The sequence below is a fragment of the Rhinoderma darwinii genome, chromosome 5 (genome assembly GCF_050947455.1).
Source record: "Rhinoderma darwinii isolate aRhiDar2 chromosome 5, aRhiDar2.hap1, whole genome shotgun sequence".
NCBI lineage: Eukaryota > Metazoa > Chordata > Amphibia > Anura > Rhinodermatidae > Rhinoderma > Rhinoderma darwinii.
The window spans coordinates 207,357,022-207,382,207 of record NC_134691.1 but is presented as its reverse complement, the minus strand read 5'-3'; the positions used below and the strand labels follow the sequence as shown (position 1 = coordinate 207,382,207).

Genomic DNA, 25,186 nt, shown 5'->3' with positions numbered 1-25,186 from the left:
CCGGAGCCGTTGCATGACTAACACTAACGGCGCTGGGATTCCATTAGGCAGTCCGTTATTTCCCCAGAAAAAATAGCGCAGCATTCCTCGCTATTTCTTTTGGCATTTTTGACTAGATCTTCAATGTGAACTTTGCCTAAACCTATGAGCTCAATTGTTAATAATATGTAATTAGTAACACTACATAAGAATAATAAACAAAACATACATACTCTCTGTGCCAGTCATAAATTTGATGAATATTTCCAAAAATGATTTTATCTTTTCCTTTCATGTCATCTGGAACACCATCCTCCTTCATAAGTGCCATATACCCCTGTAGCAGATAAAAAAAAGCAAAAGTCAGGTTTTAGCCTTTTAATATCAGCCATGACTGTATCCTCAGGCCTCTATGATGCATAAAGAAATGCTGGACCTCTATCTTTACACCACTTACAAGGCTTATAACTTTAGCAGAAATGTCTGACATTTACAAGACAATTTGCAAAACCATTTTTTAGGGACCAGTTCATTTTTAAGGGCCCCTATATATAGGAAAAGCCCCCAAAAATAACCCATTTTACAAACCGCACCCTCAAAGTATTCAAAACAGCATTTAGAAAGTTTCTAAAACCCTTTAGACATTTCAACTTATTTTGTTTGCAGATATTTAATTTTAATCCATTTTTTCTGTAACACAGAACATTTTACCATAGAAAAGTAAACAGTAGTAGGAAAAAGGGAAGGGGATAAGAAAAAAGGAGGGCAAAAGTTACTTAGATCATTCGATCTCTTATGATATAAAACCGGCACCAGAAGGCAGTAACCAAGGGGATATATGGCAAACGGTCCCTCTGTTGCGACCACTAATAATTAATTTTCAAATCCCATCAATATTTCTATTATTATTTTTACCTTTGTGAAATATTTTTATGTGGTTATAAAGTCAAATATTATTCACCTCCTGAGCTGCCACTGGTACTTCCAATAGCTAGCAGAGGTGAATACAGAAATAAGAATGGGAATAAAAGGAAAGGCTGGGTTCCAAATTGAAGGCTGTATACCTAATAATCAAAAACTTTATATATGGTAACACTGCTGTAATTGTATCAGCAGCATTTATTGAGACCATACAGCTACGACTAAGAAATATAAACTGATACAGTAGCAGCGCACTAATTAATGTAACCATATTGAATTTGTGCTTGGTTACACTATTGCAAATTGTATAAGCAGTGCTTGTGGAAACCATGCAGCTGCTCCTTGAAGACATAACCTGCTATTAAGTTTTACCCTAAGGATATGTTCACACAGCCTATTTTCGGCCGAAAAATCATAAGCAGAACGCCTCCAAACATCTGCCCATTGATTTCAATGGGAAAAACGTTGTTCTGTTCCGACGGGCCGTTTTTTTTACGTGGCTGTCTCGGGACGTTTTTGGAGCCATTTTACATAGACTCTATTAAAAATAGATCCAAAAACGGCCGTAAAAAACGCTGCAAAAATCGCGAGTGGCTTAAAAAACGTCTGAAAACCAGGAGTTGTTTTCCCTTGAAAACAGCTCCGTATTTTCAGAAGTTTTTGAGTTTGCGTGTGAACAACAGGAGGAAACACCGTAGCCGCGTATATGTAACCACAGCATGGGCAGAGAGCTTCTTGATCGAGTGTGATGTTATGTAATCAGACTCAATGTAGCTAACATGCTCTGCGCCCAGCCAACCGCACACTGAGCTGTGCTTGAACAGCCCACACACTCCCCGCCTAAGAGCTGAAAAGCACGATATATACTGCCGTGTGATGCAGAGATCAGAGCCAGCACACAAGCGTTCTATGTGCGGCTCACACACCTAGTGGGGGAGAGATCTAGTCTTTAATAATAATGTGCAAGGGAAGAAGCATGGATTCCCTAACCTTTCCCTCAATTGTACTATACCTAAACCGGCGCCGGGTTCATCCTGACGTACGTTTCGCTGACGTCAGTCAGCCTCTTCTAGGGCCCTAGAAGAATATAAGGACCCCAAAAATATATAATTTTTAATGGGAAAAATAGTTAAAGGGGTATACTAGTAAATAAAAGTAATAATTTAATTTAGTAATGAAAGGAGGAATGATAAATCTGAATACAGAAGCCAGGTTTAGAAGGGCACCTGTCACATTGAAATATTGTATCCGTCCTGAAACCCTTAAAGAGACTCTGTCACCACATTATAAGTGCCCTGTCTCCTACATAAGGAGATCGGCGCTGTAATGTAGGTGACGGCAGTGCTTTATATTTAGAAAAACGATCTTTTTTCACAAAGTTAGGAGCGATTTAAGTTTATGCTAATGAGCTTTCTTAATGCCCAAGTGGGTGTACTTTTACTTTCGACCAAGTGGGCGTTGTACAGAGGAGTGCATGACGCTGACCAATCAGCATCATGCACTCCTCTCCATTCATTTACACTGCACTAGCGATATAGATATATCGCTATGTGCAGCCTCATACACAAACCCTAACAATACTACAGTGTCCTGATAATGAATACACATGACCATCCAGCCTGGGCATCATGTGTACTCAGAATCCTGACACTTCTGACTCTTTTCTGTGAGATTCCGGCAAGTGAAACCAAATCTCGTTTAGCTCCGTGATCTCGCGAGATTTCATATCCGTTGCTGGAATCTCACAGAAAAGATTCAGAAGTGTCAGGATTCTGCGTACACATGACGCCCAGGCTGGATGGTCATGTGTATTCATTATCAGGACACTGTAGTATTGTTAGGGTTTGTGTATGAGGCTGCACATAGCGATATATCTATATCGCTAGTGCAGTGTAAATGAATGGAGAGGAGTGCATGATGCCGATTGGTCAGCGTCATGCACTCCTCTGTACAACGCCCACTTGGTCGAAAGTAAAAGTACGCCCACTTGGGCATTAAGAAAGCTCATTAGCATAAACTTAAATCACTCCTAACGTTGTGAAAAAAGATCGTTTTTTTTAAATAAAAAGCATTACTGTGACCTACATTACAGCGCCGATCACATTATGTAGGAGATAGGGCACTTATAATGTGGTGACAGAGTCTCTTTAATAGAACAGAAAGGACATTGCTTTTGGGGTTTACATTTTTTCCCATAGGAGGCACTTCACAGGGGAAAGTGATTCTGCCCTGGTACGATCCTGGTGGCCTCACTAGTAGTCCTACTTGGTCCCTGAACTCTAAAAATAAAGCATTTTAGGACTTTTTCTTGGTATCCAAGATATGTTTCGTGATTGCCGACACGCTTAAAAAGTATAAAAGAATTGTACATGCCCATTTCAACCAGATGGATAGCTAATTTTTGTACCATGATCTGGTTTTCCTCATGGAACTAATGGCTGCATCATTTGATCAGTGAGGTCAACCCCACCCATGTTTTAATTATACTCCTGTATGCATTGGAGGTTGTGGCACTCACCCCACGTATTGGGACAGGGATTGTGTCATCGCCATGAATAGGGGTCGGCCTCAGGATATATTTTTTGCCCCTAAACTTCATGAGCAGGATCTGGTGACTGCACAATGCTCTGTATTCACCGGCTTTCAATTGATAAGCTATAAATGGTTTTGGGAGGACACACAGGTTGCAGCAAATTGTGCCATAGGCTACCATAATATTTATCTTGGATGCATTTAAAAAATGGGATATTAGTTATCAAGGTACAAGTTGTATCCTTTATTCAGAAGTGGATGTATTTGTCCATTTATTCCCAGAGAAGGGGGGCAGTCTGGGGAATTAATTTCCCCTCATATATTCAAAATTGGTGGGTGTATCTGGAATCACTTTTGCAGAACTTATAGATTTCTATACCATGTATCGCCCTTTTATTTAGTAAAATATTAGCAAAAGTGCAGCCTCCCTTTGAAGTGGACTAGGGACTCATCAATGCATAGATTTTCCCTCTGGGATACACGAGGTGCGTCCCAAAAGTAACGAGAATAATTTCCCCAAAAAATCCTTTTATTTATTCAAAAGCATACATGTAGTGCTCTTGCACACGACCTAGATCGGGCCGTGAAAAATGATCCGAGTGTCGGACGGATTTCCCGGACCGACCACGGTACAGGTGAATGGGACTCCTGGTATCATAGACCTTTTATGATGCTGAGAGTACTGAACAAAATGTAATTGCTAAGTTCGGGCCTGGATTTTTATGGAATGATAGGGAGGTTGGTAGTGGGGCCTATAATTCCCTTCCTGTCCAGTACAAGTTTTCTCTGCAACTTTCAGGTGTTGCAGTTTAGCCATAAAAGGTGTGCATTCTGTGCACTAGAGGGCCCATGTGAAAACAACAGAACGTGTCTGTCTGGAGATGGTTATACTGAGGGCTGCTGGACTCCTGCTGGACATTTGAATGTGGTGTGAGGTAACACACAAATTTTGGTCTTGTTTCGAGTGGTTGGTAGTATGCCACCCGTATAGTGGGAAAGGCGTGTTTAGTTTTGCGCTCAGCCGAGCAGAGTTTACTTTATGTTTTGTTGCCTGAATGTTAAGGCTGTATATTTATTTTGGATTCTTACAAAAAATAAAGGGCAGGCTAAGAACCTGTTTTGAAACTGTGTCTAACTGCATTTTGCCTACCACTACAGAGATAATTCTCACAGTTCCCATCTCTGGGTTCTGGCAAAATAGGGGGTCGGGACGAGTCGCAAGGAAGTTTGTTGCATAAAAGTTGGTTTGGCAACTATTAAATCAATCAATTCAAAAGAAACAATTAAAAAAAGAATCAATTTCCCTGTAACCCATAGTGTCCACTTTAAACTAACTGGCTGGCACTAACTGACTGGCACTGTCTGATAATCTGACTGACACTAACTAAATTGACACTAACTGATTGACGTTGCCGACAGAACCCATTCACTTAGTTCTGTCGGCTTTCCGTTATTTCACCGTACACAATATAACATGCTGCGCTATTGTCTCTGGTAAACCCTGCCGGATCTGCCAAGCAGGTCCCTAACTTTTTTTTTTTGTGCTTTATGATTTTTAAAAGAAGCAACAAAAAAAGCTCCCTTATACAATGGAAGGGAAGTGACCACAGTGGGGGAACTGTGATCATGGGGTTAATTGGAGGTGTTTTTGTGTTCCACTAGCTCAACGGCGATACAGGCTCTGATCTCTCCGACTTTCATGCACCAACAGAAGATCAGAGTCTGTAAACAGCTTTTCCTGTACTTTTGAGCTTCGATTGGTTAGGCCCCAAGCACACAACAGTATTTTTCATCAGTAATTACGGACAGTAATATACAGATGGAATACGAACCGTATTTACTGACAGGCCTCATGCACATGACCGTAGCCATGTGCACGGCCGTGATTTCTGGGTCGGCCGGCCAAGGAGTGACAGCCGTGAGCCGCCCGCAAATAGCGAACTGTGCACATGACCGCGGCCATTATTTTCAATGAGCCCAGACCGCAGAACACGGCCGTAATAAGTCTTGCCCGTTCTTTCTGTGGTCCGGGCTCATGTGCGGACCGTGAAAAGCATGCTCGTGTGCATGGCCCCATAGAAATGAATGAGGCCACAATTCTCCCGTGAATTTTCGGGGGAATTGCGGCCGCAAAAGCACGTTCGTGTGCATGGGGCCTAATTACGGACCCATTCATTTCAATTGGCCACAGACATTTCTCAGTATTTTTACTGATGGGTGTCCGTGCTGAAAGAATTATAGAATCTGTCCTATTCTTGTCAGTAATTACGGCAAGAAATCTCCCATAGAAGTCTATAGGAGCTTCCGTAAATACGGACGGTATACGGAAGTGTTGCTATGCAACATGCTGATGACATAATTTGCATCCTCCCTCTTTTTTCACAGACCCGTATATATACGGATTAAATACGGATGCAATACGGACCGTATTTACGGAACCCTTCTGTATATACTGATGAAATACAGATGCCTACTGATCCGTATACTGACAGTATTTTGGGATAGATGAAAATACTGTCGTGTGCATGAGGCCTGAGTCTGTACAGTCTAAACAATCGGAGCGAGCACCGACAAGGGACCACTCCGATTGGACCCCTGTAATCTGCCTGGAGACCAGGGCAGTCCATGGCAGGAGTTAACGCCACTATGTTATAGCGCCGCACGGCGGTTAACAGTTAAATTGCGGACATAAACGCATGGCCAGGTGTGTAAAGTTGCTGCTATCCTGAACGTGCAGTTGTCAAGGTGCGGGAAGGGATCAACAAATGCAACCAGACAGATTATAGCGGTCAGCTTGCTAAAGCAGATTGAAGAATGAAAGCTGTGATTGCTGCACCAGTTTATTTACACTCATACCCTACATTAACACACACACATTATATATATACACACACGCACACATAATATATATATATATATATATATATATATATATATACATACACACATAAATATATACACACATATACAGTGCCCACCAAAAGTTCCGGAACGCCCTCATAACTTTTGAACGGCTCGAGGAAGAGGGTTGAAATTTGGTGGGATTTAATGGGGTCATAAAATCTACCAGTTAAACCAGCAAAATCTTAAGGCCTCATTCACACGACAGAGTCCGAGTGTCGGCCGGGAAAATCCGCCGTTTTTCCCGGCCGGTTTGCATTTGTTCCGATTCCGTTCCGGGCCGTGTTGCCGTTTTTACCGGCCGATTTGCATCCGGTTTTTTCCCTGACCGTTTTTTAATCGGATTAATTTTTTGCACTTGACTTATTTTTTTTATTATTATGGTCTGTCCCTCAAAGGTCCAAAAAGACCTTTTTTGGAACTTTTAATATTTTTTTTCTTTCTTTTACACCAGGCTTTTCCCCTGTAACTGGGGCTGCACAGCAGCCCCAGTTACAGGTGAAATCAGCCCTCGCACAGTGACGATTGTCACTAATAGGGCTGTGCTGGGTCTAGTTAGACCCAGCAGCAGTCTGTCACTAACGGCACCCGGCGATCATGTGACCAGTCAAATGATCACCGGGAGGAATAGAGACAGCGCCGCTGCTGCTGTCTCTATTCCTATACACAGCGTTCATTGAGCGCTGTGTAAAAAGACATTGGAGAAGTCAGAAGCAGCGAAAGCTGCTTCTATCCTCTCCTCAGGATCCCCGGCAGTCTCTGACAGCCGGAGACCCGACATTCAGCTGCCCGATCGCGCGGGCAGCAAGATAAAACCCGAGCCGTAAAAAGTCTATGGCTCGGGTTTTAAGGACCCTGACCCTAAAAACACAGCCAGCGGTCGGGAACCGTAACAAGCAGGGGAAGGGAGCCAGCGCAGCGCTCCCTTCCACCTGATGTACACCCCGGCCCTGCCACACAGTATCACCAGCGTACAGCCATTCGTCCGAATGGCATCAACTCCTCCTCCTCACATGCACTCTGCGCTGTGAGGAGGAGGAGAGAGTGCACGAGCGACGGTAGACCCGGCCATCACTCGGGACACATTCCGGTGATGGCCGTGTATTACCCGGCCCCATAGACTTCTATGGGAGCCGGGCGGCCGGGTACCCGGCCGAAAATAGGGCATGACCCATTTTTTGACGGCCGGTTTTCCCGGCCCGTCAAAAAAACGGTTGTGTGAATAGCCCCATTAGGGGTCTATTATTCCTAATGCAGCCGGGTGCCGGCCGATTTATGAACGGCCGGCACCCGGCCGGGAAACCCTGTCGTGTGAATCCCGCCTTTATGGCACGGGGGGTCGAGTGGGGGCTCATTTGAAAGCTCTTTTCAATACAAAAACGATGCTGCAGATATTTAACGTTAAAGTTATCATCTTCAGTATCGGCTATCGCCGGTGTTCGCATTACCAAAAATGTACCACGCGGGTAAAATCCTAAATGTGTGTGGGCGCGTGTGCGTGTGTGTGTGTGTGTGTGCTTGGGAATGTCACATCAAGGTGACTTTAAAGTACGTATTACTAAAATCGGCCTCGGCGATACAAAATGGACCTTGTCTACGATTGCAACATGATTTCATGTGTACACATTTCGGTAGTCACTTGTGCTCCACTGGAGACCGATGTATGAGGATTATCATGTACAGTGAGCAGAACATCTAAAGCTTTTTCATCATTACTAGCATGTTTGGGTCTTCCGGATCTTGGTGCGTCTTTAATTGAACCGGTTATTTAGAAACGATGAACAGTTCTTTTAACAGTTGACAATGAAATTGGATCACGGATAGGATAAGTGGCATTGAGAGGCCATACCCTCTCATCATCAATAAAATGATTCCTTCTGTTTCGGTCAAATACATTTTGGGATAGGACAATAGAAATGTACAAAAATTAAAATTACTCTCCGAATTAACGCTCTCTGAAATTCACAAGCGACTATATACACACACATATACAATAAATATATATACATACACACACATATACAATAAATATATATACATACACACACATATACAATAAATATATATACATACACACACATATACAATAAATATATATACATACACACACACATATACAATAAATATATATACATACACACACACACACACAATAAATATATATACATACACACACACACATACAATAAATATATATACATACACACACACATATACAATAAATATATATACATACACACACACACACACAATAAATATATATACATACACACACACACATACAATAAATATATATACATACACACACATATACAATAAATATATATATATATATATATATATATATATACACACACACACACACACACTTACATATCACACACACCTCTACAATATGAAATGTAGAAATTTGTTTTTAAATTACCTCAACCACATAACCGAGGTCCCTCACGTAATCCCGCTCTGTATCAACTAATTCCTGCAACACATAACTGGAAAAAGAAAGAATTGTTTTGAACAACATCCAGGAAGACACAAAAGCATACAAATTATAACAAGTAAAAAAGTTATTTTTTATAACAGCTGTCTGCCGAATAATAATGAAGTGAGGATTTGACACAATCAGCCTCCATAATCTGTGAGTTTAACAGCCTAGACTCAAGAGTAATAGCTGATAACTACACTTAAGGTTCTCTTCACATCTGCATCGCAATTTCCATTTTTCTGTTCCGTCATAGGAACAGAGAAACTAAAACACAATGCACATAGTTTGCAGGAATTGTCCAGGTAAAACATAACTTTTTGTTATTGAGAGAGACTGAGATAATCTTGAAAAGAGAGGCACAAGGGCCGCTCGGTTTTAACGATCAGAATGATCTTAGTGCCTTTCTAGTATAAATATTGTAATTTTAGCATAAATATTTAAGTGTTATGTATTTGTGTATTTTGTATCTAGTGACGCTATTTGATGTGCATTTTCTGCCAGTAAATGTATTTTATATATTAGGCTTCGTTCACAACTGCGTCGGGACTCTGTTCATGGGTTCTGAGAGAGCTTTCCATCAGGAAAACCCATGAACAGAATCCTAACTGAAACAAAACGGAAACCATAGGTTTCCGTTTGCATCACCATTGATTTCAATGGTGATGGATCCGATGAAAATGGTTTCCGTTTGTCACCATTGTGCGAGGGTTCCGTCGTTTTGACGGAATCAATACCGTATAGCCATAAACTTGTTCCACATATAACAGACCATGATCGTTGAATAAAATACGTTTTTGCTTAATTTGGCGAGTGCCTCGATACTTTTTTCTGTTGAAACTAAGACATCGGTGGTGCCGTTTCCGTCACATGATGGACGTCAACGGCGACCAACGTATTCCATTAATTTATGGGCATGTCAGATTTCTGTAATGGGTTTGGTTATTTTAACTGAAAAAAAGCACAGGATGTAGTGCTAGTATTTCCTGTATTTTTGACAATCTAACAGAGCCTCCAACGTAGATGTAAATACAGCTTTAAGCCTTCTTTATACTTCTAGATCCATATTAATTAAATTTATTTATTGAAAAAACGGTGCCAATACATTAAAATGGATTTATTCACATTTCCGTTTTTCTTTTACACGCAGATTGTTTTATGGAACAAATTGTAAAAAATACATTCATATTCCGCATCTGTAATTGTATTTGTATTTTCGAACGCAAGTGTGAAGGCGCCTTTACATTGTTGCAGACAGATTTGTGCTGCTGATGAACATAGTGCACACATAGGGTTAAATTAAGCATGTGATTTGCGCCAGTTTTCTGGTGGGGAAAAAGTTTACATTTTTGTCTGATGTCTGTTTTGCCCAAAAAATGTGCGTCTTCTTTCTATAGTTTGCCACTCTCAGCACTTTTCAATAAAAAAAATTAATTAAAAAAAAGTGATTATGATACCCCTTTACGCCAGAAATTAGCACAATTTATAGCGGAACTCTATGCCAGCACATAGCTGGTGTAGATTTTATTTTTTGGTACATACACAGCCCAATATTGAATGGAGCTCATCTACATGCAGAATTGCGTCAGTTTTTACTGAAAAACTGCGGCACAAATTCAAAGGTCAGCCTCACATTTTTGCTGTGGAATCTTGGCAAAATCGACATTGGAATTTTTTCCACAAAAAAAACATAAAACCGCTGTGTGAGCATGGCCGAATACATTTATGACCTAACCAAAGGTGAGGAGGAACAAAGTATTTAAGACCCCTGTTGTAGTGATGGTGGATGTCTCAGTGGTGGGATCCGCAGTGATGATAAATTTATTGCCTATTCTGTGGATGGGAGATAAATGTATTATGTGGGAAAACCCCATTAAAGGGAACCTGTCACCAGCATTTCACCTATTGAACTTTACTTATCCCTCACTGGTCGCTGCTATCGAAAATTCATTGCCGTTATCCCCTCTCCTAAACTCCTCCTCCGACTGTAAATAACGGTCTGCAAACATTCTGCGCCCTTTATCGTAATAATCCGGTGTCCCTTTGTGCGCACACACCAGAAGAGGACATAAATGCACAAGCGCGGAATTTTGTGTGATGGGGGGGAAGGCGAGGAGCTGTCAATCAAAAGTAAGGAGGCGGGGTAAACTCGGAAAGACTTGAGGAATGAAGATATGACTCTTATGCTCATTAGCATACGGGGACACTAAAAAACTGAATACTAAAGCTACAGGGCTGACTACGAAGACAATTATAGGTTATATAGAAAGGACTTTTCACCCACTACCACCAGGTGGTGCTGGTTTAATAGGTGAAATGCTGGTGACAGGTTCCCTTTAAGCTAATTGCTACTCTAACCTATATTACTAATTGAACTGAAGATACAGAAGACAGCAGCATTAGAGAGATTAATACATGTGATCTCTACTGGTCTAGGGACAACCATGAACAGTGAGGAATTGATACAGAAAATATAATGGGAAAATCGCATAACTTGTATTATCTGCTAAAACTGGAACACCCTTTAAGACTTGACATGGAGAACTGCACTGAAGTTCTTACTTTTGTTTTTTTGAAAACTGCCATTCTTTGTCCTTGTCTAAAGTTTTCAACTCACTATGCCTTCTGTGGATACAAAATATCTTCTAAGTAGGAAAACAGATTCAAGTTAAAGAAGACAATGCACGCGGTTCTTACATCTGCTTTTCCATTTGATTTACCTACATTATTAAAAGGGTAACACAAGCTGATTAGGTATGAAGACTGTAGGGGACTTCCGTGTCTTAATAAGAGAACGCTTAGCCTTTTTATGAGGTCTTTCAGTAGCACATACACCGTGTTCCAAATTATTATGCACATTGGATTTAAGTATCAAACATTTAATTATTAGTTTTTCAATGAAACTCATGGATGGTATTGCGTCTTAGGGCTCTTTGGATCATTGTAATCAATCTCAGACACCTGTGATAGTTAGTTTGCCAGGTGTGCCCAATCAAAGGAAAACTACTTAAGAAGGACGTTCCACATTATTAAGCAGGCCACAGGTTTCAAGCAATATGGGAAAGAAAAAGGGTCTCTCTGCTGCCGAAAAGCGTGAAATAGTTCAATACCTTGGACAAGGTATGAAAACATTGGATATTTGCATAATAATTTGGAACACGGTGTATCAAAGTGAAACAACTGCATAGGTTGAGTCTTCCTCAAATTTACATTTTCTTTTGACTGCTCTGAGAAGAAAGAATTTCTTCCATATAAGATGATAGAATGAACCAGGTTTTACTTTGAGCAAATGTCTTTCCAAGCTGGGCAATATTTGGCCACTCTAGCTGTTCAAGTATGCCTGATGGATGATTTAAAACTGTGTGGCCCTTTAGGGATATCTAAAGTAGACCTTTTTATGGCCCATCAAAATATCTTCCCCGTCACCTTTGGAGAAGTTTTCTACAACTGTTTCCCACTTAACTTTAGGCCCTGTTCACACAGTTTTTTTTTACACAGTTTTTTGACGCGGAAAACGCGCCAAAAAACGTCCGAGAATGGCTCCCATTGATTTAAATGGGAGGCGGAAGCGGTTTTTTACCGCTCGCGATAAAAAAACGCTTGCGGTAAAAAGAAGCGACATGCCCTATCTTCGGCCGTGTACGCCTCTGACCTCCCATTGACATCAATGGGAGGCAGAGAAAGCGTATTTCACTGCGTTTTTGCACGTGGCACTCAATGGGCGTGAGCGAAAAACGCAGCAAAAAACGTGGCAAACGGCGTGCAGGCAGATGAAAACCTGCTTCAAAATTCCAAACGGAATTTTGAGGCAGAACTTTCTGCCTGCAAAAACTCTGTGTGAACTCAGCCTTATTCTACAGTCCTGGCCAAAGGTTTTGACACTGACACAAATTTTAACTTTTCACAAAGTTTGCGACCAAAGTCTTGTGAACAAGGTAATTGGGGGAATGGGCGGATTGCAGTACCAAGAAAGGTTATCAAACTTGGGGCAATTCAGTATAGAAAAAAGACAGTTTAGGGGCAATCTAATTACTGTGTACAAATATATAATTGGACAGTACAGAGATCTTTCTAATCATCTCTTTACACCTAGACCTGTAACAAGTACAAAGGGGCATCCCCTACGTCTGGAGGAGAAAAGGTTTCACCATCATCACAGACGGGGATTCTTTACTGTGAGAGCAGTGAGACTATGGAACTCTATGGAACAGGATGGCTGTATCCTTAAACAAGTTCAAGAAGGTCCTTGATGCCTTTCTTGAAAAATATAATATTACTGGTTATGAGTACTAGATTCTGGAGATGGGACGTTGATCTAGGGATTTATTCTGATTGCCATATTTGGAGTTGGGGAGGAATCTTTCACCTAATGAGGCAATAGGCATCCACCACATGGGGGTTTTGCCTTCCTCTGGATTAACATGGTAGGATTATAGGTTGGACTTGTTGGAACTGTGGTAAATCCTCAAAAAGCGGGTGGACAAACAAAAACACAGAAATTATGATAAAGTCCAAGCACTGATTAGGAAAGAATTGGTTGCCATCAGTCAGGATTTAGCGCAGAAGCGGATATCCATCATGACAGGGCGAATTGCATTAGTCTTGAAAAAGAAAAGTCAATACTGTAAATATTGAGTCCTTGAATAAACTTGATGTATTTGTAAACTTATGAAACGCTTAGAATTGTACATCGGTATACCATAGAAACATCAGACTAAGGCGAAATTCACACAAACGTGTGCGTTTTGCGTGCGCAAAAATGCAGCGTTTTTTGCGTGTTGCAGTTCCGTGTGTCATCAGTGTTTGGTGCGTGGCTGCGTGATTTTCGTGCATATGCCATCCTTATGACACGCGGTTTTGAGATTTAGAAAAATAAATGAATGCGGTGGTTTTATTTTTCCCTTCATTTCTTGATCTACTGTTGCGCGAAACAGGCGCAAGCCCACGGAAGTGCGTCCATGTGCTGCGCGTGATTTTCACGCACCCATTGAATTCAATGGGTGCGTGATGCGCAAAAAACGCTAAAGTATAGGACATGTCGTGAGTTTCACGCAGTGGACACACGCTGCGTGAAAAACACAGAATGTCTGAATGGCCCCATTGACTTATAGGTCCGTGCGACGCGTGTGATTTTCACGCGCGTATCACGGACGTGAAATACGCTCGTGTAAATAAGGCCTAAAAGATCTAAAAACACTGAAGCAGCAAACTTTGTGAAAACCAAAATTTGGCTCCGTCTCAAAACTTTTGGCCAGGACTGCAGGCTACTAAAGAGTATTGACAGAAAAAAAAAGAAAACATCTATACACAGCGGTGCTTGAAAGTTTGTAAACCCCTCAGAATTTACTTCTTTTCTGCATATATCGGACCTAAAACGACATCAGACTTTCACATCATGCCTAAACGTAGATAAAGAGAACTAGATCAAGCACATGACTCAAAAATATTAGACTTGGTCATTTATTTATTGAGGAAAATGATCAAATATCACATATCTGTGAGTGGAAAAAGTATGTGAACCTTTGCTTTCAGTATCTGGTGAGACCCCATTGTGAGGAAATAACTGCATCTAAATCCCGGTAATTGTTCATTAGTTCTGGACGTCGCATTGGAGGAATTTTAGCTCATTCCTCTGTACAAAACCGCTACAACTCTGTTATGTTGGTGGGTTTCCTCCCATGAACTGCTTGCTTCAGGTCCTACCACAACAATTCTGTTCAGGACCTTGACTTGACCATTCCAAAACGTTAACTTTATTCTTCTTTAACCAGTCAGTGGTAGAACGACTTGTGTGCTTAGGGTCGTTGTCTTGCTGCATGACCCACGTTCTCTTGAGATTGAGCTCACGGACAGATGTCCTGACATTTTGCTTTAGAATTTGCTGGTATAATTCAGAATACATCGTTTCATTAATGAGGTTACCTTGGGTTCCTTTGTGACCTTGCGGACTATTATACGCCTTGCTCTTGGCGTGATCTTTGTTGGTCGACTACCCCTGGGAAGATAACAATGGTCTTGAATTTCTTCCATTTGTACACAATCTGTCTGACTGAGGTTTTGTAAACTTTTTCAGCCTGATGAGCATCAACAATTCTTCCTCAGAAATCTCCTCTGTTCGTGCCATGATACACTTCCACATACATGTGTTGTGAAGATCAGACATTGATAGATCCCTGTTCTTTAATCCCTTCGGGACGAAGCCATTTTTTGATTTTTGATTTTTGTTTTTCACTCCCCGCATTCCAGGAGACATAACTTTTATTTTTCAGTCAATAGAGCGGTGTGAGGGCTTATTTTTTGCAGGAGGAGTTGTAGTTTCTTTTGGTACCATTTATAGTCCAATACAATGTACTGATAAACTGAGAAAAAATTCATTGCGGGCTGAAGTTGGAAAATACTGCAATTCCTCAAAAGTTTTTTGGGTTTTGTTTTTACGGCTTTCTCAGTGCGGTAAAAATGACAACTTATCTTTATTCTATGGCTCAATACGATTACAGTGATACCAAATTTATATAATTTTTTTTATATTTTACTTCTTTTATTGATAATAAACTGTTAAAAAAAATATATATATATTTGTTGTGTCGCCACATTCTGAGAGCCATAACTATTTTTTCACCGATTGAGAGGTGAGGGCTTATTTTTTGCGGGACGAGCTGTAGTTTTTATCAGTACCATTTTTTGGTACGTAGATCTTTTTGATAAAATTTTGTTACATTTTTTTTGAGAGCTAAGTTGACCAAAAAACAGCGATTTTGGAGGTTTAAATTTTTTATGGCGTTCACCGTGCGCATTAAATAACGCTGTATTGTAATAGTTCAGACTTTTACGGATGCAGTGATACCAATTTTGTTAACTTTTTTTATTTTTTACATTACTTTAGGGGGGAAATGGGAAACTTTTTTCACTTTTTTTTTTTACACACTTTATTAGCCCCTCCCAGGGCACTTGAAGCAGTGATCTTTAGATCACTGTTACAATATACTGAAATACTACCGCATTGCAGTATATCGTCATTTTTTACAGAAAGGGCTTATTCGAAGCAGAGTGATGGCAGCCCTGGGCTGCCATAACAACCGTAGTCAACCCCCGATCTCACTGCGGGGGGCAATGAGCTGTCGGAGGGGGCTGCCCCCTCTTTTCAACGCCTCAGATGCTGCGGTCGCAATTGACCCAACAAATGAGGGGTTTAACAGTGATCGCTGCTCCCGGCTGTTAGTCCCGGGTGTCCACTGTAAAATACAGCCGACACCCGCAACATATGGAGCACGCTCAGCTCATGAGTGCGCTCCAAACATCCCCCACACACACCCGGACGTAATAGCACGTCTGGGTGCGCGAAGGGGTTAAATACATCAGGTCGTCCACTCACACTTGATTACAATCAATGGGATGACAAACACCTGACTAATTTCACCTTGAAATTATCTGCTAATCCAAAGGCTGAGTTCACGCAGGGGGGATACGCCGCGTAATAACACGCAGCCTATCCGCCCTTTGCGCGGCAGGGAATTCTGGACGAAAAAGCGCACCAAACCGTGCAGTTTTTCGCCCGGAATGTCCGCAGCGCAAAACTGCAGCACCCAGGAGACCTCTGCAGCTGCGATCACCGGGGATGAAGTGTCATCCCAGGAGGCCGGCCTTTTGATGCCACCCAGGCTGGCCTACTGGGATGCCGTTTCATCCCATGAGATCGCTGCTACTGCCTCTGATTGACTGCATCGGTCACATGGGATCAAACGTCATCCCAGGAGGCCGCGCTGGAGGAAGGAACACAGACTTCTGTGTAAGTCTCAGGCTTTTATATTCTGAGTTGCGTTTTATTGCGGCAGGATCGCTGCGAACCCACCGCAAAAAACGCACTAACTGCTATTTGTTGCAGGATTTAGCTCTCCATTGAATTCAATGGGGAATTACCGCAACAACAAATAAGCAGCGTTTACACAAATACAATTGACATGATGCGGAATACATTTCCGCACTGCAGGTCAATTTCAGAGCGTTTTTTCCGCTCAGTATTTACACAGCGTGTGGATGAGATTTGTTCAATCCCATCCACCTTACTGCTACTGTATTCTGCTGTGCTTTTTCCGTCCGCAATTCCGGACAGCAAAAAAGCAGCAATTCCGCAACGTGTGGACAAGCCCTAAAGGTTCACAAACTTTTGCCACTCACAAGATATGTGATATTGGATTATTTTCCTCAATAAATAAATGACCGAGTCTAATATTTTTGACTCGTTTGTTTATTTTGGTTCTCTTTACTAACTTTTAGGACTTCTGATGTAGTTTTAAGTGATATTTATGCAGAAATATAGAAAATTCTGAAGGGTTCAACAAACTTTCAAGCACCATTGTAGGGGACAGATGATGTTTATAGGACTACATTTCCTAATCAGAGGCAAAATTGAGGAATCAGGGTAAACCAATATAGAAAGCCATAGTGCATCTGATATGCCTGGTGCATGTGGAAGTAATGGATTTTTTTGGGGGGTAAAGAACATTTCCCTTTTAGCCCTTCCAGACTAAAGGCCTGTAGAAGTCAGGGTCTGACCCATGTATTTAATACCGTGAATTAGCCACAACACAGTCAGGTACATTCTGGCGGTCAGTTATTGAACCAGTGGTGTATAGGCATAGTAGGGAGAGTTGCCAACATTCACTAAAGTTCTAGCCTACACCTGTCTAACTTGCAATAGGATATAATTGCGTCTTGATGGGAGCAAAGATGCTTTACACTTGACACCATATCTTGGGTGTGTTACCTGGGATGGCAAAGCATATGTTACCAATGACTGCACCCTACACTATTCCAGTGATCTGTTACAGTATAAATACAAGAGCCACTTATAAAATAGGGGGTGTTAATAGATCCTACTAAAGAGTTCCCATCACTATAGCTTGAGGTGATGTTTTCTGTGCCTAATAACAAACTTAAAATGGGCACTTTGAATAATTTTATCAAAATTCTAAAAATATTTTCAAAGTTGGAGCAAAGATTTTCTAGGAGATAACAAAAGGGTAATTCTAAATGACATAAAATATATATCAATATTATTTTCCTTACTGTCGTCTCTTTAAGGAGCTGGACTTCTTTTCTTCCATCTCCTCAATTGGGGATGCTGAAGACAGTAGAGATGTATCTGAAGGATTAAAAGAGGGACTACTGCTGTCACCAAGGTCTACTTGAAGAAAACTTGGCCGGTCTTCCAAAGCCTGCAAAACCCCAAAATTAGGTCATAGGTATACAAATATTTTAAGAAATATATATTCAGAGCTGAAAATGTGAATACAGCTTTAGAAAATATTAAAGGCAGTAACTCATGATAAGCAAATGTAATGCATTTACAAAGTTGCCAAGGCATTACTGCATCAAAACGCGACACAAAGTATATAGCCAAAAAAAGAAAAAACAATCATGAGGGTTAACTTACTTAACCCTTTCATGACCAGGGATGTTTTGGGACTTCATGCCGAGAGCAAAATGTCACCTTCTGCAATGCTTCAATTTAAAAGGTGACATTACGTTTTGTTTCTTGGTCTACTCCAAAATGTTTTGTTTCTCTTTTTGCGAAAACATAGGGCTTTCTTATTATTTAAAATTGGAGTGACTATCAATTAATTTTGAAATGTTTTAAAACATTTTCTAGGGAAAAATGGCCAGAAACCTGAATTGTTTTTTTAATTTTTCCTCATTTTTTTCATGCTCTATTTTAAGGTAGTTTGTTAAATGAATAAAATTTAACCCAAAAACTAATCTCCCATACATAAGAATGCTATGTTTGTGCGTACAATGTGTAGCTTATGATGTCGCTATATCGCAGAGAACAAAAACTCTATTTTAGTTTTAATACCTTTCCGCCGCTAATCTGTAGATTTGTGTCCTAGGTGCCTAAGCCCCATGCAGCCAAGGCATATAATAATAATAATAATAATAATAATAATAATAATAGACACTAGCACAATAATAATAAAAAAAAATCCCTTTCTTCTACACCCCATATCATCAGGAGCACCCCTCTATGACATAAGCGCACGTTACTTGGGCGTCATGCACCCATGTCATTATGCATCAACATCATGCTAAATACGATACCCCAAATCCACATAAATAAATAAATGTCACTATTATCTGTCTTTCTAGCCCAGCCCGATCTGTTCTTAGCCACCTAAAATAGTTTTTTTGTACTTTGCTCCCGTTTGCAGATTCTATATATCAGGTAAAGCTGGGGCACTAGCTAGAAATAATACAGGGGCCTTTGTTTTCAGGTGTTATAGCAACTATGTATGTTGGGCAATGTATACATATTTGGTATTGCTATACACTGAAGAGTGAAAGGTTTATATTATGCTATAATTTTTTTGAGTTGAAGTAATTATTTTTTTTTAAATATGGGGAAAAAAACTAATTTGTATTTTTGTCTTATTTTTGTCCATTTTCCCCTATTTAAAGTTACTGGTTCTGGTTTGGCACCATTTTGAAGCCCCATATGTGCAGAAAAAAAAATATTATAGCAAAAGTATAAAACAAAACAAAAATTCAGCCTTTGAATGTTCCGTTCCAAAGGGAAATTAAATTTTGATGTGGGCGTTCAGGCATCTGAAGGGCTTGGTCCTGGTATTTCCCTCCCTTAGCTTTAGACGCAGCCTCTGAAAATGGATGATAATTTTATCTTTGCCATAACGTACACTGTTTGATTAGAATGTATTAATACCTGATCACCTGACACACTTGCAAAACACAAGTGTCATACAGAATGTCTAAAATTTGTGCGTCTGGTTCAGAGAGGTGTGCACATTTAGCAAAATGGGGGCTTGTTTTTTTTACCATTTTGCTTTTTATCATTTTCATTTACTGATTAATAATTTTTTAAGTATGGGGAAAAAAGTTATCTACCAAGGAGGAGGCTAAGTACCCAGGCTAAGAATGAAAGACAGAGAAGGGAGAGCAGATAACAGGAAGTTGACCGTGCTTGAGGAGCGTTTCACAATGAATGCTTCGTCTGGGGGACAAAGTATTCAGTGGAAAACACACATCGGGCGTGGTGGACTCCCTGGTATCTGCTCTCCCTTCTCTGGATTTCATTCTTAGCCTGGGTACCTCCGTCTTACTATGACTACACTAGGTTACTTCTCATACTGGGGGTGCTTATGATATCTTATACACTGCGTATTTATGGCATTTAGTGTACGCTCTTATGTGCTCTCTGTAGACATTGTTCTGCACATATGCGCTTATTCTATTATATCAAGGGGATCCACCACTTTGTGTGTTTTTTATTCTGTGCGTGTTTTCTCTTCTTGTCATTTTTCTTAACGGTAATAAAATATTTAAGTTTTTTTTAATGAAACCAACTTTGTGTTTATCTTGCATGGCTGTACTGCAAACTGGCAGGCATTCTATTAGGCCCTGCCTTTGACAGATCTGGGGGGCCTTTGTCGGGCTGTCATTAAAACCATCGGCGCGTATCGGGTGTGGCCATGGGGTGAGAGAGGGAGTCTCTCCCTCTAAAACCATTTAGAAGCCGCAATCACTAAGTGGCATCTAAGGGGTTAGATGGGTGGGATACCCTTATTGATTACCGTTAAAAGGCATATGGGCGATCATTAAGGGGTTAAGGATATTCACATGTCTGACATTTCTATGCCTATGATTAAGATTCACACCTAGCTCAAAACACGTAATCTCATATTGTGCAAAAGATACAGTCCTAGAAACTGCAACGGTGGCACTAAAATTGCTGCAGATAAAAAGAACACAAAAGAATACAAAAAATATGCTAGGTGCGAACAAGGCCTAAGGCTTTAAACGGGTATTCCGAGAATAGACGTTTATCACATATACACGACACCGGTAATGAGTGTCTGATCGCTGGAGGCCCCACCACTGGGACCCCCACGATCACTAGAACAGAGGTCCCAAGGCCCCCATTCCTTCTCACTGCCCCCGCCTTGCAGTGAGGAGGAACTTGAATGAATTGGAGGATAAGCATGCGCATTGCTGCTCCATTCAATGCCAAAGTGGCAACGTGCTCGTCCACCGCTCCATTCGATGTTCTCCTCACTGAAGTCTTGCAGTCTAGTGATCGGTGGGGCCCCCATCAATCAGACACTTATGACCTTTCCTGTGGCTAGGTGATAAATGTCTATTCTGGAAAAACCACGTTAAATCTGAATTCCTAACTTCTGAAGCAATAGGAAATGTGCACATTTTTACAGAGGTCACTACACTAGGTCATATAAGTTGAACTGACCTGAATAGCGCTGTTTCCCCGATTCCAGAGCGTTTTTTCTTTTTTTCCTGGACCCCCCTCTCGTTACAGAGATATGGCCATTGTTTTGTTGGCTCTCAATATGCTAACCTGCTGTAGTTAGCCAACGAGGTGGAGCTAGCTTCCCTGACACTCATGCTGACCAATCTGTCGAGGCAACTTGAAGGGAGTTCACGTCCCATTGGCTAACTTACCAAAAATTTGCATAGAGGGAGCTGACAACAGTGGGCCATGTCTCTGGAACGGGGGACGCAGGAAAAAAAAACCAGTGCTATTCAGGTCAGTAAACCAGTTCAACTTATATGACCTAGTGACAGGTCCTCTTTAAAGGGATTGTATCGCCTATTTATTAATTTTTTTTCACAAATAAAACAAGATCGTAAAACATGATTATTTTTTTCTAATCTTTTTTTTTTTCATTGTAGATGTTTTCATTCTATTTTCTGTACGTGATTATGGAGGCAGCTATATTGCCTAAGCTGCAGTTATCAACATTCAGAGATATGCTTTACAGCAGCCACATGGACCATAGGAATCTGTGAACAGCGGGACCCATTGACTTCTATGGGAGAGTGTTCTAGGCATGTTCTGTGACCTGTGCAGAGGTCACTGTGCAGGTAGGGATAGGATGGGAATGGTGTCCATCTAAAATTAATGGTGGATCCTTTTTTATCTATATATAGATGTTAGCTTTCATTGTAATCCTGTGTGATGATAATGGGAGAACAGAAGTGTCAGTCTATTGTGATTCTCAGTGGCCAACAATAAAACATAGATTTTAAGATTATTCTCTTATCCTTACATGATTATGAACATAACCGTTTCAGAGATTTGCTTTACAACAGCCACATTTGGCTTTACAGAAACCCTACAAAACGACTCATTTACTTCTATGGGAGAGTGTTCCTGGCATCTTCTGTGACATGTGCAGAGGTCCCTCTGCAGGGCGGGGGAGGGGATCCCACCTATTGCTAATGGTGTGATCTTTATAAAATAAGTTTTACATTACATTGTAAAGAATCAGTTTTACATCATAATTATCGAAATAACATTTTCGTTTCTTTCCTGCAATAATGTATGCATAACATTTTTTAATGAATTTATCAACAAAAAAAAATTTACTTACCATTTTGCTTTTAACAAGTTCTTCTATAGCACTGACAAGTTCAGCGGCACTTGGAGTTTCAGAACTAGATGGACGTGCCAACAATCTAGATGTCTAAAGGAAAAAATAGAAAAAACCTTTCAACTGTTTCCTAGGTAGTAAACAAATTGGCTGTGACAAATCTCACAAAAGATAAAACAAATGTTTAAAAATTGCCCATCAGATATTTTTGGTCAGGCTGTATAAAAATAATCTAATAGCATGGGTGTAACCAATAGGCTGCTAGCCAGTATGGTGTACTACATATCACCCTGTGATTGGCACCTTATAGAAGGCTTATCTTTGTGCAATTACGGTATAATACTAGGCAGCCCTAGCAAGATTTAATATTTTGGCCAAAATATCAACTAATACCTCATGTTTATCACGTGGATTATTTTTGTCGGATGCAGCCAGGCCTTGTGATGTTAGGGGAGACTGGGTTGTCAGTGCTTTGTGTCGCGTGCTTAGAAGGTGCTGGGCTAAGACTTTTCTTTTTTTGTAATTATAATAGTAAGCAGCCACCCCCCTCATGAATGGTAGGGTGTGTGAGTGGATTCTCAGTATTTTGTAGCTGTCCTACCTTCCTCCTATAGCATTGTGGCTTGTCCGCATCCTGCTGTAAACTGTTTGGCGTGAGGCAGACATTTAGCAATATTTCGGACAGAATATTTTAGACAGCGGAGGCCCTGTACACATTACGTTTTTCTTCTACGTTTAACTCCTAGCCTACACATTAAACGTGTCCAATGGCTTTTATTACCAGACAGAGGCCAAAAGAGTGTCCTTTTGGCCAGTTTATGTCAGTGTAATAATAAAAAAAAAAAAAAAAAAAAAGCGTGGTAGACTTCACTATTCCATACGTATATTCTATACAGTAATTTTTTTTATTTTTAACGGATACCATTATAGCCTACTGGTCACATGCATCAGTCACATGCCTCTGTTGAACTTCTACGTCACTGTCCATATATGGAACATTATCGCTGGCGCTTCAGTGGGCAAACGCTTTACATGCAACCGTGTTCTGTGGCCCAGTGCTTTCACTTTAGTGGTTTGAAGGTGCAACTAACATCCAGTGAGAAAAAATGCTAAACCCGCACTGCACAGAGATTAACATCATTACCGGGTGGCACCACACGCTACCTAGTGAAAAGGCAGTAGTTATCTGTGGTACAACACTCTAAGTACCTTTGTACTGTATATCTCCGTAGCTGTCGAAGGGGTTGATGTCTACATGGGGAAGAGGGGTTTAACTGATCGGCAGCAGTTCACTCTCCCAAACACACACACAGTGTAAATATAAAGCTGCCCATGCACCCCCTGGAGTCCAGCCATATACATAGCCACGCTATGCCATGGAGCTAGTACAAGTTTCCAGAGTGAGAGGGGGCAGCCCTGGGCGTCACAATTCCCTTCATGCCCTGACATTACAGCTTTATGTAGTTCACCAGCTCTGACCCTCTGCTGCCTATGTGAATTCAGAGGAAGGGGCAGAGGACAAAACTTGAGACACCGCTCAGAGGAGGACTGGGCTGTTGTGTGCGTCACGTGCTCTAAGCTGGTCATGTGACTCTTCAGCGCAGAGCCTGCAAAGGAGAACACAGATTAAACTCCTGGTGATGGCTACGACTCAAGTGTTGCTATAGATAGGGGGCTGTATGGGAAAAGAATCTCAGTGTATGCCTATACAACAGGATACGTTGCAGCCTTTTGTCACAGGTATATGTTGACCGTCCTCCCGACATATACCTTGACCAGAAGGCTCAAAATGTGCTGTGAATAGGGCCTTAGATGGAGGACGCTTGCTCTGCAGCAGCATCCTTTTCTGTGGGCAACTCAGAGGAGGAAGGAAACATTTCAGAGTGCTGGATGCCTCTGACGGGCTCTGCTACACAGGTCACCACAGAATGTCAGTTGACACCATGGCGGTCTCATACTGCCATCCCTTAAACACAAAGCTTCATTCACATCTGCGTTCATTCCCTATCTCCTAACTAATCTAATAGGAGCTTTGCTGCTGATAACTACAGTGTGATTTATTTTAAAAACGTTTATTATTTGCAAAGTAATGAGCATTTTTCTAAATATGTAAATGAGCCTTTATTAGACAACTGGGAGGTGACAGCAGCGATTCTCCTGAGGTGGAGCTCCTCCCAGCCTCTGATGCTGTCCAATCAGCATGAAGCGTCTTCACACAGTGTGAAAACAAAAGCTGGAGGGAAGGGGGGTCAATTCAAAACAGCCATATCTCCAGCTGTGGACCACCTAGAACAGTGTTCTGGAGTCATATAAAAGAGGAGATTCTAATCTTTCATGCGAAACCAGGATCGCAGTTCTAGCTGTGACACAACCGGAGATTTCGCCAGTTGAATACACAGTCAGGAATGGAAGCTGTGTACTATATGATCAGCTGTAAGCTGATTGGACAGCGTCCTATAGAAAACATTACACCACCCAGAGTGACAAGAAAGAGTCCCCTCCTATTTGGCTATTAGAGCCACATTAGCATATTTAGAAAAATGCTCATAACTTTACAAATAATAAAAGTTTTTTTTAAAACAAATCACACCGTAGTTATCAGCAGCAAAGCGCCTGTTAGATTAGTGAGGAGATAGAGAATTGATAAACTGGTGACAGAGAATGCTGAAGTTGACTAGAATTTTAAAAAAAGTGTAAAAATCTGCCATCTTCTGACAAAGGGGAAAGTGGAGTGACTCACAGTACAATGTCTAATGTGAGGTTGGCAGATGAGATGCCTCCCCCCAAAGCTTTTCTCAGAAAGATGGACAATTGAAGATTCTGCAGAAGTCAGGAAATTTGCAGAATTAGCATCTAGGTCGACCTTAGTTAAGGAGGACTACATAGTCTTGGACACGCATATTGGAGTGTCAGATATACAGACTCTTATAGCACCAGATATTGACCCAGCTTTAATCTCTATTACGGGTCCTCA

At 41.0% G+C, this 25,186-nt stretch overlaps 1 protein-coding gene across 3 annotated transcripts in view; it reads right to left on the bottom strand.

Annotated features, from left to right (window-relative positions):
- TRIO (trio Rho guanine nucleotide exchange factor) overlaps positions 1-25,186 on the bottom strand; it is a 539,453-nt gene that overhangs the window by 62,256 nt on the left and 452,011 nt on the right. For 2 of the 3 annotated variants that reach the window (XM_075826894.1, XM_075826893.1), the window contains exons 39-43: positions 22,213-22,305; positions 17,882-18,030; positions 11,378-11,440; positions 8,759-8,825; positions 213-316 (exon numbers count right to left, since the gene is read on the bottom strand). In XM_075826894.1, the coding sequence (XP_075683009.1) occupies positions 213-316; positions 8,759-8,825; positions 11,378-11,440; positions 17,882-18,030; positions 22,213-22,305 (476 nt within the window). The remainder of the gene's footprint in view (positions 1-212; positions 317-8,758; positions 8,826-11,377; positions 11,441-17,881; positions 18,031-22,212; positions 22,306-25,186) is intronic. The other variant, XM_075826892.1, reaches the window with a different exon arrangement.